Consider the following 20,861-nt stretch of genomic DNA (forward strand, 5'->3'; position numbering starts at 1 on the left):
ATTAAGGTGAACAAACTTAATCTCTACAAATAAAGACACTCTTCAAAATAACTTAATGTTTACAAATATTGAAAATGGAAGAGGTGAAAATTCCAAAGGCCTTGGCAAGGTATTTATAGGCAGGGAAATCGTCCAAGGCCATGATTTTCTGGTATCTTTGAAATCAATTTGCGAATTCCTTTGATTTAGGAAATCAGCCAGCCAGATGCATTTTGTGTCGACAGAAAAGGAAACTGATGAGTCAGCAACGTAATCAGTTTTAACTGGCAGAACGAACATGGTCATTTCTTTTGACCATGTTCATTTTCGACACCTTCTTTATTTCCAGAATAGACATAATCTCATATAATCCCTGAAAATAATCTCAAGATATTTGCACAATATATTTTTACCAAAAATTGATTATTTGAGATAAATAAGGCAACAAATATATTCACACTTAAAGATCTTTTCACATTACAAAACCAGCTGAAAATATTGCCAATAAAACCGAAAATCAATATGGAGATATGCTACTGATTTTTAAACAATTAAAATATTTTGTCTAAATTAAAGTTTAGCCAAAAAAGGATTTTACAATCTCCCCCTTTGGCAACTTGATAGACAAGAATATTTTAAGGTTTATTTTGAAAAGATCCTGCAAGACAAGACAAGTTAGAGCAAATAGCAAAATAGCAATGGATTGCTCCCCCTGCGAAAATTATCACAAATTAACAAGGATAAAAAAATTATAGCATGACTCCCCCTGCGAAAAGCAATTCAAATGTAACAAGGATCAAAACATAAAACAAGATAAACCGATCAAAATGAACATTTTACTCCCCCTTGTTGTCTATCAATAAGCCAACGGAGTAAAACCAACGCAAAACACAATCCAAAGAGTCAAACTACTACTCCCCCTCTTTGTCTATCAAAAAAACCAAAAGACAATGACAACACAATTTTTCAAGCCTTCTTTGTGGTGACCGAGACGGTTGTTACCAATGGGAAATGCATATACTCCACTGCCTAGAGTTTTCACCATAGATGCAACAAGCAAAAACAAAGAGAATTTTTTTTTTAATTTTTTTTTGAAAGAATGAGAAAATGAGTCTCTCTTTGACCGATTATAAAGAGAATAAAATGACACTCAGGGGTTTGATTTTATTCATTTTCAAGACCAATTGAATGAATTGATATCCCAAAAAAAAAACTTTGCATAGTTAAGGAAAATAAACCCAAAAATAGAAACTTTTGATGTCAAATAATATAATAAGTGACAAAACAAAAAACAACATATTACCACAGTTTCTCTTTCTTGATAGCCACAGTCAAGTCTTTTTTTTTTTTGATTTTTTTTTATAATATAATATATAAACAAAAGTACCAAAAATATCCTATTCTGATTGTGCCTAATGTCTTCGTGCCTTGTCCTTGGAGAAAGTAACAAACATTAATTCTCAACATATTTTTACTATAAGGTTAGAAAATATATTTAATATAAATCATGCTTTTATTTTATTTTTTTAAATCACAAAATATGTACTCCTTACACAAAAAATATTTTATCCAAATTAATAAGTGTGTATGAGTCTTACAAATTTTTCCAACAGTATATCTTAAGCATTTGTGTGTGATTGTGAAAGCAGAGATCATTGCCCTGTATGGCAATTTTAGCCTTTTTCAGGGTCATTGCCCTATGTGGCAATTTTTAGCCTTTTTCTCAAGGAGTACCCAAATTAGACGCTTTCACACTATACTGAAGGCTGCATTTAACAGTGGTAGAGTATCTTCTACATAATTTTTAGTTACATAGTTCCAACTTACTCAAAGATAGCATTTTACACAACAGTGTAGGTAGCTCTATTCTAAGATGGAGCTTGAAAATACTTTTAAGGATCAAATGCTCATACACTACAAATACAGATTGATTTGGAAGAATATTAATTGGAAGGACTATTTATTTTGATTTTTTATTTTTTAAAAAAATGTGCATGATATATATTAACTATAAATTCTAACAAGTAGTAAAAATACATTTTGTCATAATGTTTGAGACTTTCTATTTGGACAAGAACAAGAAGACATCAAGCAACTCTTTCTAGCACAAGGATATGGCACAACACAAACAATATTTAATTAGTACAAACCCCCAAGGATTTCCTGAGGGAATAAAACCTGACCGTATCAAGGGCTTTTGTGAAAATATGTGCAATTTGTTTGTCACACTTAATATATTCTAAGACCAAAGTTTTATTTTCAACAAGATCCTCAGTGTGTCAAGACACATCATCAACACAAAAACATTTTTCATGAAATTTTTTCAAATGTTTTCCCAATCGACCTGGTTCATATTTACCAAAAGAATATTTACTTAAAATCGGTAAATCATGAACATGACTCATACTTCCAATTTTTCTCAAATTTTCACAATCCACATGATCATGTTTTTCATGACACAAATTAGTATCACTCCTTGTAATTGTGTGACAATTGTGTGATTGAGATAATGTGTAACAATTATCGACAAATTTATAACCCTTCAAAACACAATTTCCATCTTGGTCAAGCACAAAACAATTATCAAGAGAAAATTTTACAAACAAGTCTTGGTCACAAATTTGACTTATACTAATTAGATTAGTATTAAGTCCATCAACCAAAAGAACATTTTGTAACTTTGGTAGTCCTTCAGAATTTAGAGTGTCACTACCAAGTACCTTACAAGACTTACCATCTCCAAATGTGACTTCCCCATTTTTCAAAGTCTTGAAGTCAGTGAGTATGCTTTTGTTACCTGTCATATGCCTTGAACAACCACTATCAAAAAACCAAGAATTAGAAGCACATGTTGTAAGACAAGTAAAGGCAGCAAGACATTTGAATTTATTTTTCTTCACCCAAACTTTCTTAGGTGGAGTCCTTTTCTTCAATGGCATTTGTCTCAAATTACCATGATGATTAAAGTAATTTTTGTGAAGAAAATTCATCAAGGTAAAACATTTAGGTCGAATATGACCTTTCACTCCACAGAAATTGCAAATTGGAATAAAATGACCAGATTTTTTATTCTCGAGAACTTTGTTATTGTTTTCCATCAAACGATTATCTGAACATACTTTCAACCATTGATCATACATGTTTTTGTATGATTCTTTCAAAGAATCCTCATCCAAATCGGATTCATCTGAATCACCATGGGAACCCTCATCTGTTGAAATAGTATTATTTAAACAAACAAGGTTCTCATTCACCTGCACAGAAAGAGGTAAGCAAGAAAAAACAGAAGTTAAGGCAAGATTAGACTTTTCGTCCTCATCACTACTTTCAGAGTCCTGGTCACTCCAAGTGACTGCCATGACCTTCTTATTTTTCTTTAAGGTATTGGCACATTCAGCTTGAATATGTCCAAAACCTTCACACTCCCTGCATTGAATACCTTTTTTATTAGTAGATTCAAAATGTTTTGAAAAATGATTACCTTTGGACGATTTAGACAAGATTTTCTTGTTATCAATCTTTTTCATAAACTTCTTAAATTTTTTCGATAACAAGATCATTTCATCATCATCTTCCTCATCCGAGCTTTCCATTTTCTCTTTGGAAGATTTCAAGGCAATCGATTTCTCCTTCACGACAATTGGTTTCTCTTTGCGGATCTTTTGATTAAGTTCAAAAGTTCGAAGAGATCCCATCAATTCCTCAACTTTCAAGGTGTCGAGGTTCTTTACCTCCTCAATGGCTGTGATCTTGGATTGAAACCTGTCAGGAAGAGATCTAACAATTTTCCTAACCAAAACAGAGTCAGACAACTTTTTTCCTAAAGCAAAATATTCATTAGCAATGTCAGACAATTCTTCATAAAACTCAGTGAGGGTTTCTTTTTCAGACATGCGAAGGTTTTCAAATCTTGTGGTCAACATTACAAGCCTAGATCGCTTAACATCAGTGGTTCCTTCAAATTGAGTTTGAAGGATTTCCCATGCATCTTTGGCAGTCTCACAAGTTGAAATCAATTTTATGTAACTCTCACCAACACCATTAAAAATTGCATGTAAAGCTTTATTATTATAAATTGACAATTTATCTTCTTCATTAGACCATTCAAGTTCAGATTTTACCTGTGTCTTACCAGATTTCGAATTTATCTCGACAGGTGGTGTCCAACCAGATAATATTGATCTCCAAGCCCTTTCATCAAGGGATTTGATAAAATCTTTCATCCTTACTTTCCAGTATGGATAATTTGTATCATTCAGCAATGGAGGGCGAATTATAGATCTACCTTCTGCAAAGATAGACATTTCACAAGGCACAAAACAAACGGAAAAATACAAGATCGCACTAAGAGTTTAGTGACCTGCTTTGATACCAATTGAAATTCCGTTTTTAGTAATTACCAAATTAATTAAAACATGGATTAATTAAATTGCGGAATGGTAATTAATTGTTTACACAGAAAGCAGTTCTGTCGGAATAGAATCCGAACTTGCCACGACAGAACTGAACACAATAAATAGACAGTGCAAAAATTAAAGAACACAACGAATTTTTACAAGGTTCAGAAACCCTTTCAGATAACCTACTCCTTGGGGCCACGCCCAGAGAATAAACCAATTAGTAAAGAAACAATGTGTACAAAAGCATTGACTTAAACAATGTAAGACTCCCTCTTAAACTATTGTCATAATCTTGTTGTACTCTTCTCTACGAATTTGATTTGATGAAACGCTGATTCTCTTGAACTCCCTTCAAAGAATAGCGAGTGCACACTTCCTCCCGAAGTGAGACTTAGATAGAATCCTCTCCCGAAGATCCTTATGAACACGTTCACAATAGACACTATCTGTTTACAATGGACTAGATAGATATCCATAAGTACACTCAGCACTCTCACAAAGATTAAGGTGAACAAACTTAATCTCTACAAATAAAGACACTCTTCAAAATAACTTAATGTTTACAAATATTGAAAATGGAAGAGGTGAAAATTCCAAAGGCCTTGGCAAGGTATTTATAGGCAGGGAAATCGTCCAAGGCCATGATTTTCTGGTATCTTTGAAATCAATTTGCGAATTCCTTTGATTTAGGAAATCAGCCAGCCAGATGCATTTTGTGTCGACAGAAAAGGAAACTGATGAGTCAGCAACGTAATCAGTTTTAACTGGCAGAACGAACATGGTCATTTCTTTTGACCATGTTCATTTTCGACACCTTCTTTATTTCCAGAATAGACATAATCTCATATAATCCCTGAAAATAATCTCAAGATATTTGCACAATATATTTTTATCAAAAATTGATTATTTGAGATAAATAAGGCAACAAATATATTCACACTTAAAGATCTTTTCACATTACAAAACGAGCTGAAAATATTGCCAAATAAAACCGAAAATCAATATGGAGATATGCTACTGATTTTTAAACAATTAAAATATTTTGTCTAAATTAAAGTTTAGCCAAAAAAGGATTTTACACTGACAAAATGTACTAAGGTATGGAGTAACATGTACGAACCTGATATTGCACCATAGTCAAACATAATTCCTAGAGGGCCTCGCAGTATTTGCTATATCAAACAAATATTGCTTCATATGTCCATACGTTACCCCAGAATATTTATCGTAATTTAATATAATATAGAGATACACCTAAAATAATTAATTTTATTACCTTTCTTTGTGTTTAATAGTAAATGAATTGTATAATATAATATAGTTAAAAATAAATTAAATGTCTCCAAATTTTAAAAAAACTCTTTGAGTGTCCAAGAGTTCAAACATTGTTCCAACTCTCAAATATAACTAGGTGTTAGGGTGGCTACTTTATGAGTTTTAGGTTTATTTTGTACTAAGTATCTGCACAGAAGATATTTCATCAGATAACAAGTACTATTACAGTTGTTAATACTGACAAAATATACTAAGGTATTGAGTAACGTGTATGATCCTCATATTGCGCCATAATCAGACATAATGCCTTGAGGGCCTCGCAATATTTTCTATATCGAACTCATATTGCTTCATATGTCCATACATTACCCCAAAATATCTATCGTAATTTAATATAATATAGAGAGATACACCTAAATTGGGTAGAGGATGTGGTCATGTAATTTGTTGGGCCAGTGGGTAGCCTCTGGTACATTGGCTTTCGTAGAGGAACCTGCCAAATATTTAGATCAAAGGTTAACGAACATTTTTAATATGCTTAGGGACAAACTAAAAAATTAGGAAGCAACATTTTATTTAATTGAATCTCTATTTACCTTTCTACCATTGTAACCCACGACCTTTTAGAAAAACAACCCCAAACTCGCCACTTGTTGGCCTTTCCAATAAGTAAGCGAAAGTCCATGGCGTGGGGGCATAGGCATGCTTCCACTTTATATGATTCCAATAGAACATCTATAAAAAAAACAGTGAGTTAAGTTAAAAGCAACACCAAATTTCATAAAGACAAAAATGCTAATGGTTGAGAAATTAAAACCTGAAGAAAAAAGGTGCATCATGGGAGGTAGCGATGTCCCTAGCTGTCCTCGTTTTGGGCAGCCTTCTTTATGCGTGAACGGAGACCAATCACACTATCATGGTGGAATTTCACAACAAAAGAGGCCCAGTTGAGCTTCTTTATCTTGCCAATATCTTGGAGCACATTTAAGTACTCCTTCCGCACAAATGTTTCAGAAGTGGGTACTAAAAATGTGCCCATCACGACGAGCATAAATCGTGCGACAAAATATATGTCGGCAACATCTAATTCCATGACTTTGACCATTAAGTCACTACATTTGGTCTGCTGGTCAGTGAGTATTTCCCCATGGATGTTATGCTCTTCATCACTGATTGGGTCAAAGTATATATTCTCTCTCCCCCCCCCCCCCCCCCCCCCATCTTTGATTCCCATGATGCCTTCAAAAGCCTCTACCATTATAGGGTAGCTGACCCCATCAAACTTTAGCTCAAAATTGTCTATATCCATATTGTTGTAGAGGTACCATATCAGCCCGCCCCTAATACTAGGGACATCTGTAAAAAGAAGGGAGCCAAATCTTATCTCCCTAATTACTTCCTTCTGTTCAGGAGTCATACTATTGACGAGCTTCACCAATTTATCCACTTGACAACGGCACCCAACTGTGTCGTACATCTTCTTCTCGTATTGCATTGTGGGGTCAGCCACCGGTTCGCTTTTGCTGGGTTGACCACTTTCCTTTTCCATTGACTACCTGACAAGCCATCTAATAAGTGCCTCCACAGATATTGTCTCATCTACTTGTTCCCACCATTTAAAAAACCTGGGCCAGTCCACATGTATGCATATACTCTTGTGATACATCAAGCTAAAGAACATATATATATATATAAATAAATAAGTGTGTACTTTTGATTATGTGGCCAATATTATTAGCATTATATTTGTTAAAGAAGTTACATTAATAATCGAATTTGCTCAGTTCATTGTAGAATGAATGTAACGACCCAATTATTTCTAAGACCTTGGACCATTAAAACTACTAGACATAGCTACTATTATTTTGATACAAACATAAGAAATAACTTAACTTTATTGAAAACTAAAAAAAAATATTGTATCAAATACAAAGTAAATAAAATATCATATGGTACGGGATCCCATTGTTTATAAAACATAAACTTTAATTGTTAAAATACTAAATGCGGAAACACATCAAAACATGATTCAAAAGACTAAAAATAAATAACGTCATCCTCGATCGACACGCAGTCCATTCAATCCATTAATCCTTAACACACAAGCCAAGCTGCCAAGAATCCTTCCGCCTTCCTAAACTATTTACCTGCATCACAATAAAAAAATAAAGGAATGAGCCTAATGCCCAACAAGGAAAATCTACTACTCAATCATATAACATAAAACATAAACATAAGATTATATCAAAAATATATACTATAAAACATATATCACAACTCTAACCCATGTCCATGGTAAACATTGTGGTTTGCTAGCTAAGCAACTATAAGCCTCAAAGTACATTGAGGTTTGCTAGCTAAGCAACTATGAGCCCCAAGCAACATAAAGACATTGGGGTTTGCTAGCTAAGCAACTATAAGTCTCAAAATACATTGAGGTTTGCTAGCTAAGCAACTATGAGCCCCAAAGACTACAAGACATATTCATATATATATATATATATCATAACATAACATATTATAACATAAACATATCCTAACATATAAGCATATAAAAAATATCCTATTTTCCTTACCAACACCGGGATATTTGAGAATAAGGACGGGATTTGGAACACTCCTAAAACCAACTATAAGAATGGTGAGTATTTCTAAAGAAAAGAGATGAAAAGAATAGAACTAAAACCACCAAGAAGAAACTTACCGAAAAGAAACCTTAAGTTCAAAGAACTTAAATACCTAACCAAGAATCAAAACAACGAGTTAGGGTCTGAATGAAAACTAAAGAAAACTAAGGAATCAAACATAATAGAACTTATGAATAGTATTACCTTGGATGTGCTAGAACCGATCTACACTTCAATATTGAAAACACACTTTATCTCACTACCCAAGTGTTTATAAAGCTTAAGATAATAAAGCTTTTATCACAAAACCCAAGTGTATCTCTCTATAGAAATCCTAGCAGCTTGAAGGCTCTGATCAAATGCTTGAAGAATGAAGAAAATGGCTGATCACTAGGTCCTATTTATAGAGTTTGAGGAGTGAAACTATCCTATTAAAAAAAATACTTAAATCCTTAAATAAACTTGATTATGACAAGTGTCATGCTCTTAATGGTTCTGGAAGGTTCTAGAGTTTCTAGATCTTTCTTTTATTTAAAAATACTTAAATCCTTAAATAAACATGATTATGACAAGTGTCATACTCTTAATGGTTCTAGAAGATTCTAGAGTTTCTAGAACTTTCTTTTATTTAAACTATAATTAATCCTTAAATAAACATGATTATGACAAGTGTCATGCTCTTAATGGTTCTATCTAAACCTTAGGTTATAATAAATATATTTCTAGGAACAACAATATTAATCAAACCTTATGTTATAATTAATATTCTTAAACTATAAGTTAAACTTAAAAAATTCATAACTGTTGCTACGAGTTTCCAACTAAGTCCTGACTTGAACCAAAATCCACAGAATCTAACATACTACTAACTACTATAAATCTATTATATGTTAGTTGATCACTAACCTCATCTTCATATGACATTTTTCCTTTATCCTTCTCACTTGACCTTTTTCGCTTCACTTTGGACTCCATTGGATCTCCAACCTTTCTTTTTCTTAATGACATCTAATTGGTTTCAAAATAAAATCGAAACAGTGTTACAGTAAGGGAAATTTACTATGTGTTTTAAGCAATGTAACCTCAACCAAAGATAAATTGAACTTAATTAAACAATACACTCTGACCATAAGTAATCATTTATCCACTGAAATGCATAGAACCCATATATATACTATACATCACTATATTTTATCATGCTACACTTTATTTATAGTTTTCATAACCCTCATAATGTCAATGATAGGTTATAGTCGGTGATATGATATGGTATAGTTGGTTTATCAAGTGAAGTGCTATTATTTAAAACACACTTTAATGAACAAATGATTTTAAACTCTTCAATCATGCTCAATCAATATTATTTATATAAACAAATATATCTATTAAAAAAAGTTTGCTTCTACTAACTTCTAATTATTATTTTAGAATAAAACTTAGAAAAGTTGAGAATAGATTGGGAGACAAGTCGATTACTAAGTCACTCTCATAAGATTTGATTGGTTTTGGTATTTGTAGTTTAGTATTATTTTTCTTTAAACAAACTACCTCAACCAAGAACCACCACTAACAAGTGGTGAGGACATCATAAAAAATCTAAATTACAAGAAAAGAAAAGCACCAAAACTATAAACTATAAGAAAACGAAAAGCACCAAAACTTGAAATGAGTTAATAATCAATATAATATATAATAATTTAATGACTTTGACTCTAGTGTATTCAATTCAACCTCGATTCAATACATCCTTACAGGACCACCAGTTGAGATGCCTCTAGATAAAATCTTACGACCCTTTAATGAAATCCAGGGGAGCTTTTCAAGTCTAACTTCACAAATTTTAAGATATAAAGAAGGAGGCTCATTGCATCTCCAATTTTTATCTCATACATCACCTTTTAAAGCTATTAATGTCAATGATAATGTCAAACAAATCCATGGTCACTCTCACTTAAACCATTTTAAGTGAGCAACTTACCCTGTGAATGTCAAGGCTGCAAAGTCCTCTATTTCAACAAAATATATATTTCTTTTCAGCCTCTCAGAATTGATTTCAATTTGTTTTTTTGGCATAAAAATTTCTATCATAAGATCTAAATAATAAAACAACCTTTATCTTATCAACAAAGAAACCAAAAATGGTGATCACAAGTAAAATGCAATTGTAGAAAGGATGGCTTGCAGAAACATTTATTATTAAGATGTTATGCTTATTTTTAATCATTTTGTTAATACAATAATTATCCCTTGATTCCAACATTTCCACACCATCAATCTCTATCTTGGCCTTTTAAAAAAAGAGACCAATCCAATCCAATCCAATAATACCATTACAACATTTTGCATCCATATTCAACTCACCATTTGAATCCAATTAATGTCTCAACCTCTAAAGCACAAAATGTTAAAATTTAAACCCAAATGTCATAGTTTAATCATGATTCTCTTCCCATTTCCACTCCAAGCTAAGCTCAGAGGGCATCAAGATTAATTACTTTTTTTTTTTATATATGAATGAGGAGCATGGTGTAATAACCAATGTTATTATTTTCTTATAAGCTACTTAAATATGATCTTATGTTAGATTTAGTTATGACTTGAGTTGTGGAATAAAGATTGCTTTAAGTTTAAAATTATTTAAGTTATGATTTTATGACAGAAATAATTATAGTTTGGGTAATTATAATTATTTTAGCATATGAATAAATTAGTATATAGTTTTATTAAGTAGTAAATGCACATGTTATTTGATGGGTTAAGAAGTGAACATGTGGCATTAAACTAAGTCCAAGTATTAGAATTAAAATGATAACCAAAATAACTTAGTCTTAGGTTTGGCATAAAAATATGAAGGATTTGACTCTTTTTAAATTTTAAAGATAGGCAAGATTAGATGTATTTGAATTAAGTGACTATGTGTCAAGGAGAGTTAGATAAATTTGGATTTAAAAGATTTAATTTAAGTAGTCAAATAACTAAGTAGAGATAGTAGTTTGATGGTTGAACTAAGAGTTAGATAAGTAAATGAAGTTTTCGTAACTTTAGGGAGCTGTAAATTCAGACCTAGTTTTCACCTAGTTATATTATGATTTTGGAAAAATAATATTTCTACAAAGTTGTTTATAATTGAATTAGCTTTCCAAAGGTATAAAAATATCCTAAATCGGACTTCTACAGATGTAGTTACATTAATTTTACTACAGAATGGTCCAAAGTTACGAGATATAGGATAGTAGTTTGGACTTTGACTAAAGTTTGAACCAAATAGAGACTATGTGGCATACTTGGAGATGATGTAGCAACAAGAAGGGAGTAATACTAGGCTGAAAAAAACCATATAGTGGAGGGAAGGTTTAATTTTTAAAATTTAAGTTGAATAATGTGGAGAAAATCAAGGAAGAGAGTTGGGGTTTGAAGCCTATAAATAGAGACTTACCCTTCACCATTTTTCTCACACTCAAAAGATCTAAAAAACCTCTCATAATTTTGAAATCCATAGTCCCAAAAGCTCTCTACATTTTGCCATAAACACTCTACATAGCTATAGCTGAAACACTAGTCCTTATAGTGCTCGAGATCTTTTTCTTCTATTTTCTTTATTTGGCCTTAAACACTATTGCCTTTCTAAACCCTATTATAGCCGAAATATTGAACCCCATCAAGCCTATATATAGCCAAAATCTACCAAAGTATCCAAACTCTTGGTGTTGTTGTTGGAGATAGACATTAGAGAGAAGACTCAAGATTTCATCATTTTGATTCTAGGTTGAAGGTATGACTTTATGAAGTTTAGAAAATTCTTGAAAGCATAGTTTTTTTTATAAGGCTCTAGCATAAATATCTTATGTTGTATTTAAGGTTGATTGGACATTTTCTATGGCAAACAATCTCTTCTCCTTCTTTTTCTCTCCACACTCAAGGTAAGGAAAATTAGGTAGTTTAGTTTATGACCTAGTTTATGTTTTGTATGACCTAACATTTCAGGTACAATAAAATGATAAGTGTGGCTGGACCTAAGGTGTCCAATGATGTATGACGAACCTATGTCCGATAGGCTCGGTTGTCAAAATTTTATGACAGACCTAAGTTGATGTCCGGTGTATGACAGACTATTGTCTGGGGCTTAATTGCCACCCCTGTATAAACACTTATCTTTTTATTATATCTGACTTTTTATTATGATCTATGGCCTATAGCTACGATTATGACTTATGACCTATGACTTATGACTATGAACTATGACTTAGATTATGGTTTATGACTATGACTTAGATTATGATTTATGATTTATGATTTATGATTATGATTATGACTTAGATTTTGATTTATTATTATGACTTAGGCTATGATGTGACCTAGGGTTTTATGATGTTGTATGATTAGTATAAATATGTTTTGTTATGACGCTTGTGAAATTTATGATATGTTTGATTATATGATTATATGACTAACTCTTGTTTTTATTTTCCTTACTGGGCTTAGAAGCTCACCCCTTATGATGTTGTTATTTCAGACAATTAAGGATAGAAAGGCCGGTGGCAAATGGACCTAGAAGCTTCATGATGTACTCGTGGAGACCATATAGTCGAGGAAGATCAAGTGGACCTATTTATTAAAGAATGTTTTCTTTTAAAGTTTTATTTAATGTTGCTCATTTTAATATGTTAAAGACAATTATTTTATTTTTGTAAAACCATGGATCCATATACTTATTTTAAAGTTTTCATTCAATAAAATAGCAATGTTTATGATTATGATCTAATGTTGTAAACTGAATAATTTATAAGAAATTAGGGCGTTACACATGGTATCCAACCTTTTGCTCTCCTTTAAAAAACTAGAAATAAAGCTAACAATGATGAATTGGCTTGCACTATAAGTGTTTAAATATTTGACACTAAGTGATAATTTTACCTTCTCAAATATCGGTTGTGTTATAATTTATGCAGTAGAAGATTATAAGCAATGTACTCTCAATCAAAGAAACATCAAACATTATCAGGCAATACAAATGCCAAGTCGAAAAATTTTAATAGCTTACCAAGACAATTACTAAATTCTTTTCCAACATTACTATACTATTCAATTTATATATGAGACAGTTCAATCAATTTATCAAACACATGCAATGCATTCTGTTTTCAAACTCAAGAAATGATAAAATAAAGATACACTGATCACACATAATAGAGACGTGAAATACCTAAATAAATTCACTTAACAGAGACAAAATTAAGCAACATAAATCTCACCTTAACATATATTTACTAGACCTGGATTTTTTATTAACCCCCTTTTCAGAATAATCGTGAAACTTGAACTCTAAATGGTGCTTGAGGAACCAAACTCACGAAAAACGACAGTTAATCTTATTAACAAACCAAAAAACTTAAATAAATTATTTCTTGTATTATGATGAACTTAAAAGCCCTAACATTGATAATAACTCACGAAAACTAACACACTTTACTAATAATGACCAAAAATATTAAAACTTGATACAAAATAACATGACATTGATGATGATGATGATCGAAGAACATAAGTTACTCACCTTTATTATTTTGGTCCAAAGGTGCCCACACAGCGACGAAGAAGGTGGGTTTTTTTTTTTTTGCTTCGAGCTCCGAAATGGGATTCTGAAAATAAGGGAGGGAATGAGAGTGAATGAGTGAGAGAAGAGAGTGTATGAGAGAGAAGACACCTTAACTTAACCGGTTCTCCCTAAATGCCCCTGTAATTTTTTGTTATTTTAAATTACAATATATATTAAATATGTGAAATGATTCTTATCGGTCAAATGCATTCCTATTACATTTAAATGGTTAAGATTGCTTGCAGTACCAGTCAAGCAGAAGAAGGTATGTCCTATGTAAATATACACGTGGAAGGTGTGAACTGAAAAAATTAACATCAAAGTCAACCAGAAGAAGCTTTGCCGCCAAAACACAATTCGGAAGGAGAGATGTCCAAACGACTTAAACCGTCGAAATCAACACCTCGTTTGTCATCACTTTCCTTCGAAAAGCTTCTCAAATCTCAGATAAACCTCTCCAGACCCTCTCCACGGCTCTGGATCGACCGAGATGAAGAACTGAATGACCAAGGATTGCCCATTTTAAAGCTCACCCATCCTCTTCTCCGAGCTTTGGACTCTTGCAATGGTTTCAGAGAGTTCAACCAGGTTCAGACCCAGCTCATTGTCTCTGGTCTTCTTCAAAATTCTCTTGCCGCGAGCCGAGCTATTAAGAAGCTTTGCTCTGCTCCCCAGACTGTACCTCGTGCCATTAACGTGTTTGATTGCATTGAGGAACCCGACGCTTTTCTCTGCAACACCATTATGAGAAGCTATGTCAATTCGAATGACCCAAATTCTGCTATCAGCTTCTACTACAAGAAAATGGTGGGGAAGTGTGTTGTTCCCAATCACTATACTTTTCCTATATTGGTGAAGGCTTGCGCAGGAATTGGGTCTGTGAGAGAAGGGGAAAAAGCTCATTCCCGGATTCTGAAATTTGGGCTTGAATCGGATTTGTTTGTTCGCAACTCGTTGATTCATGTGTACTCTTTTTATGGTAGAGTTGGGGATGCTCGTGTGATGTTTGATGAAGGGCCTGAGTTAGATTTGGTAAGCTGGAATTCCATGATTTATGGCTATGTGAAGAACGGTCGTCTCAGTGTTGCACGTAATCTGTTTGATGTAATGCCTGAACGAGATGTTTTTAGTTGGAATTCTATGATTGGGGGTTATGTGGAAATGGGAGATGTTGAAGCTGCAAGACAGTTGATTGACATTATGCCAGATAAAGATGTCGTTTCTTGGAACTGTATGATTGATGGGTATGCAAGGATGAGGAATGTTCCTGCTGCTTTTGACATTTTCAGACGGATGCCTTTGCAGAACATAGTTTCCTGGAATATAATCTTGGCTCTATATGTTCGCAGTAAGGATTATAATGAGTGCTTGAGATTGTTTGATAATATGATAGAAGTAGGAGAGGCAAAACCAAATGGAGCTACTCTAATGAGTGTCCTTACCGCCTCTGCAAACTTGGGAAGACTTGATAAAGGAAAGTGGGTTCATTCATATATTGAATGTAACAGGATTAAGCCAGATGTGTTACTTTCTACTGCACTGTTGACGATGTATGCAAAATGTGGGGATATGGACATGGCTAGGAAAGTCTTTGATTTGATGCATGAGAGGGGTGTTGTGTCCTGGAATTCCATGATCATGGGGTATGGTATGCATGGAAATGGAAAAAAAGCCGCAGAAATATTTTTAGAGATGGAAAAGAAAGGCCATTTGCCAAATGATGCAACTTTTATTTGTATTTTGTCTGCATGTACACACTCGGGAATGGTTTTGGAAGGTTGGTGGTATTTTGATCTTATGCAACGAGTTTACAATATTGAACCAAAGGTTGAACACTATGGTTGCATGGTTGATCTTCTTGCCCGAGCTGGTTTGGTGAAAGATTCAGAAGAACTTATGAAAAAGATGCCAATGGAGGCAGGACCAGCCTTATGGGGATCCTTACTTTCAGCTTGTAGAACCCACTCAAATTCAAAACTTGGGGAGATTGTAGCCAAGCGGCTAATTGAGTTGGAACCAACAGATATTGGACCCTATGTGATGTTGTCAAATATATATGCATCAGAAGGGAAATGGGCTGATGTTGAACATGTTAGGAAAATGATAGCAGAAAATAGTTTAGAAAAGAAAGAAGGGAGAAGCACAGTCCACATTGAAGAAGTTGGGTCTGAATCTTCTCTGGAAAATGGTTCACTTCATAGAAGAAGCATGATGTACTCAATGTTGAGTGAAATGGGTGCTCAGATGAAATTTTCTCGTAGCAATGCTCATGAGTTAGAGAGTCTAAATACTTAATCAAGAGAAAATGCTCTATGATATTTCTTTGTGAGCTAGCCTTCAAGTAGAATATGGATGTATACAGAACTTTTGGAGAGAGAAAATATTGAGTAGGCTAGACCATATAAAGGAAGTCAGTGTTGGTAGGAGAAAATAATAAAATATATATGCATTCGAGACAGAAAATTTGGATGCATATCCAGCAGAGTGATGGCAAAACAAATAAACCAGTATCAGTTTATTAAGAAAACTTCGTGGCCATGTACATAAAACATGTGTTGTTTTTTAAACTTTGTAGCTCATATTTGCTACTGGCAATTTTATCTGCATTTCCCTGACCAAGTCGATCTACTGTGAAAAAAATAATTTATCATTGTATTTGGCTCAGCTTGTCGGGTATCTTTGCTGTATATTAACGACAGTTAATATAACTATGAATTTTCTCTTTATTGCTTTAAGGAGTTCTAGTTTTTGAATTGTTGAATTGATTGCTCTGTTAGATTGCCATATAGGCTTAGTGGTACTTTATGCGTTGTTGATGTTGAGCCTTTAAACCGGCTTCATTTTCAAGATTGCACTAAATTTCTCCTTTTAAGAGTCAGTTTTTCTTGACATTGTCATATGCAGCTCTTATATGCTTCTTCTGCATATATGTAGTTGAGAAAATTTGGGCTAAGATGCCACTGGTTTTCTTGAATAACCCAATTTTTTTTTTTTTGCTTAGCTTCTCTGACATTCTGTAGATTCCCTCCATTTTGATGCTATATATGATACACTGCTGCTACCTTTTTACCCTTTATTTTCCCCTGCTGTAAACAACACTGTTGTACTTAATCTGCAACTTCCATTGGTACAGTTCTCATTTTTCACGATCTAGAATATTAAGAGCTAAAATTACAGAGCTCTACTTGTACCAAAGAGCATATGAAAAAAAAAAGAGAAGAAAATTAATCACATTTAGAAGGATAGCTTGATTTTTTTTATTAATTTATCACAAAAAGATTACATTCATGACTTTACTGACTCTTTTTATAGCATAACACCTTTGCAAACGAAGAAATTTAATTAATAAAATGAAGCACACTATTACAACTACTAATGGCGCAAATCAGGGACTTATTCTATGTTACTTGCTGAATACATAATAATAAAAAAATTGTTGCAGATGATTTACAGGTTCACTTGAACTCCTGTATCATATGTTTCTCCAGCTTTCCATTCCTCTGGTATGTTATTCACAGGGACAACCCAAGACTCATCTTCATCATCACTGAATAGCATCCTTATTTGCAGAGCTCCACTTGGCGGTGAGTTTGTTGTCCATACTGATCCTTGACTCCTATCCAATACTTTGCAGACAAAATTTTGAGTCTGCACAAAATATCAACTCAGTGTTCTTTAGTTGAAGTTAAGTTCATATGATGCAGATGACGAAAAGATATGATATCTGTAGATTCAAGTTTATCTAACTAGAAGTTATGGGACAAGGACATGAGAGGAGATATGGATTTGTCGACAACTGCTTGATAAAAATAATCTTTTTTTTTAGTTATTGGCAAGGAAGTGAAATATTACCTCACAAAGCTGCACAGCAGTGATATCTTTCTTCCCTTGTTGATAGTATATGACAAAAGCAAAATAGTGAGGGTAATTGCTGTTCTCATCTATTTTAATTGTGATATTTTTGTTGGGGTAGCTGCAAGAAACACTGTTTATAGACAAAGACAGAGAAAGAACACCATTAGTTTAGTTTCATAAAAGAGAGGGAAGAGAAGGGAAGGGAAGTATATGTTTTGAACAATTAACAAGCTCTTACCGTCTGTATTCGATATCAACCACACCAAGGGATATCAAAGATGAAGCTGCATCAGTAGTTTGAGCCATTCGACGAAAGGCTCTACTGCTCATAATGAAGTCTGTTCGATCACCTGAGCCATGGTCTGTTACAACTACGGTAACTCCTTTGTCTGAGCAATAGTTACTGTTACTGCATCTCACCTGTCAAAGAAGATCAAAATGATTAAGTTCATCTATATTTCCTTGTTAAAATGAATATTGTAAATCTAGGTGCATATCGCTATATTTGCATGACTTAGTAGCGCTTTAAAGTTTTTATTATTTTTGATTTGATGTTTGGATTCAGACTCACCTCATAGCAAGCACCACAGCCAACTCCATCTCTATAGAGATCAGATACTGCTGAGACAAGTCCATCGTTGATGGTTGCTCCAAACGAACCATATCCGCATCTACCAGCTGTTGATTTAAACAAAACAAAGAAAAACAAGTGTTAAGTAAGCATGCATGTTTACTGGTATCAGCAAAAAAACAATATATGCTACTATATTCTAAAATGTCTTACTGTCAGTTCCATTCTCATCAGAATTGGGATAGTAGGATGCCCGGGATTGAGTGAAACAGTCGCTACACGTAGAAGCTTTTGCCTTAGCATGCATTATTAATAGAATTGCAAAAACGAAAGAGAGAGAGATAAGAGAGGTTGCCATTGTATAAAACAAATGAAACAAAAGCAAAGGAATGTATGAAGGAGAAGTTGGTATGCATGGAACTACAAGGATGTTACTATTTATAGAGATGTAAAGGGACTAATTTTGTTGTTAATCAAATTTATACCAACTTTGACTTTTGCTAATAGTCCTTTTGAGTGAGAATGGAAAGCTGACGATTGTGTTCATCGGCTAGAATCATTGACCTGCTTGATTTGCTATACCTTCCCTAGTTGAATAATTTAATATTTACAACTTTGACAAAAAGTATTCAAACTATATATTAGTGTGAACTTTTGGCAGCTAATCGAATCAAGTTTCATATTAAGTTAATGACACCAATTCTATATTTTTGCTGACTTCAATCACTGCACTGATAATCATTGTACAATATTGGAAGTTGCTATCTTTTCTTATGTGACAAGCATATTGTTGTGGATAAGCTGGTATAAAATGAAATGAGATTTCCTTCTCAAGACTTGGTCTCGTTTATAACTTTCCAGTTATTTGACCATGACAGGCCAATTATCCTGACTTGCCTAACAGAGAGTTAAATCAAAGATTGAATTTGAATTGCTTGATTTGGAAATGAAAAGGGAAATTAGGTGCTTATGCACCAAAGAGAAACCTATTATGTTTGGCTTCTCCTCATTTTTCTTTTGGTCATGATTACTTGGGCTGTGATTTTTTTATGTTGGAAAGTGCAAAGGAAGCACCCCCATGCAAATTGCAATGCATCATTTCATATATACATGTAAACATATATATATATATATATTATTGGTTCAACAAAAAATTCAATAACAAGACAAGCTCGTTCTTGGTTTTCTGCCAAAACAACTTCTAACCATAATTGCATACTTTCAAAGTAAAATAAATGAATTAACATAGAGTCAGGCAAATATGTTTAAAGCAAAATTAGTCTCATCATAATTGACACAATGCAGGTTTTTGCCTTAAACTTGTATTTTAAATATGCTCTTAGAATGTCAAAGCAATCAAGTACAATATTGAATTCAAAATAAATCAAAGAATAAGAGAAAGAACAAAGGCCATTTTGTCCAAACAAATGTCTCGTTAAAGTACTATTGCACTCGATTGCAATATATTCACAGAATTAGTTTAACGCTCGAGTCACTAATGTATTTTTCTGTCATCTTAAAAAACTTGCACTTTGTAGTAAAATATTCTGTATCATAATCTTTAATATAATCAATTAACACGTTTTTTTAGGTGAAAAATTCAACTAACCTGACTTGAATTTCTTAGCAGGCTCTTGAGAAGACAGGAGGTAGCAATGATAATCTATGTTATAGGCGTGAGTAGAGGAAAGTCAGGAAACCAATGAACCACATCAGCCATGACATGGAGTCCATTTGGAGGGATTGTGGGCCGAGCCCATGACTGCTGCTAATTTGATTGGTTAAGAGAGACATAGGAGATAGGAATGACATAAAAAAGTTTTTTTTTTCACTCACCAAGAAATGAGGGGGCATCATGTACTGTATACTATGCAAGTTCCTTTCCAACACAAAGATGCATGTTGCTATTTGAGTGGTGGACCTCGACAGTAACATTTCATAAATTCCCATACCTCAGAAATTTAAGAATCACAAGTGATGCTTTTAGAAAGTACAAATAATATTTTAGGTAAATTGTGTCATAATTATCCAATATTTAAATTTTATTGCGATTAAGTACCCAATATTTTTTTTTTGGCAAAAGTATCCAAAAATTATTTTTTGTTAGCATCCGTTGGTACCTAGTTTAAAAGATTCGTTAACTGTTGATTCAGTAAACACATAGCGCAACGTATGTGGTTTATTTCATAATATTTTTTAAAAATAAATTAATTAATGAAAAAATATATTTTAATTCTAAAAAAATTAAAAAAAAAATACCAAAAGTCGTAAAAACTAAATTAAGTTAATCTTAAATTAAAAGGTTTTAAAAAACGCATCTGAACAAAATAAAAAACTAAAGAATAAAATTGAAATGTGTTTAATTAATAAATTAATAAAATAAATATTTTAAAATTTTAATGAGCTTCCATTGAAGCACCAAAAACTTAACTTGGTATCATCATCATCAATGTTCTTCAGAAAACTCCACAAGCACATGAATCCACTTAAAGAAACAACTCAAATCAAATGTAAATCAACATTCAATCCAAACTCCCACTCAAGCCAGAAACTCAAAC

The 20,861-nt window shown here is 33.1% G+C and overlaps 2 protein-coding genes across 2 annotated transcripts; one reads left to right on the top strand and one right to left on the bottom strand.

Annotated features, from left to right (window-relative positions):
- The first annotated feature begins 13,990 nt into the window (after positions 1-13,990).
- LOC133777988 (pentatricopeptide repeat-containing protein At4g18840-like) lies at positions 13,991-16,603 on the top strand. The gene has a single exon (XM_062217789.1). The coding sequence runs from the start codon at positions 14,247-14,249 to the stop codon at positions 16,170-16,172; it is 1,926 nt and encodes a 641-aa protein (XP_062073773.1). The 5' UTR covers positions 13,991-14,246; the 3' UTR covers positions 16,173-16,603.
- Positions 16,604-17,105: 502 nt separating this feature from the next.
- LOC133777989 (expansin-like B1) lies at positions 17,106-18,723 on the bottom strand. The gene is made up of 5 exons (XM_062217790.1): positions 18,517-18,723; positions 18,304-18,410; positions 17,971-18,152; positions 17,730-17,862; positions 17,106-17,525 (listed from the first exon to the last, which is right to left on the bottom strand). The coding sequence occupies exons 1-5, from the start codon at positions 18,659-18,661 to the stop codon at positions 17,325-17,327; spliced, it is 768 nt and encodes a 255-aa protein (XP_062073774.1). The 5' UTR covers positions 18,662-18,723; the 3' UTR covers positions 17,106-17,324.
- Positions 18,724-20,861: the final 2,138 nt, after the last annotated feature.

The sequence above is a fragment of the Humulus lupulus genome, chromosome 5, assembly GCF_963169125.1.
Source record: "Humulus lupulus chromosome 5, drHumLupu1.1, whole genome shotgun sequence".
Classification (NCBI taxonomy): Eukaryota; Viridiplantae; Streptophyta; class Magnoliopsida; order Rosales; family Cannabaceae; genus Humulus; species Humulus lupulus.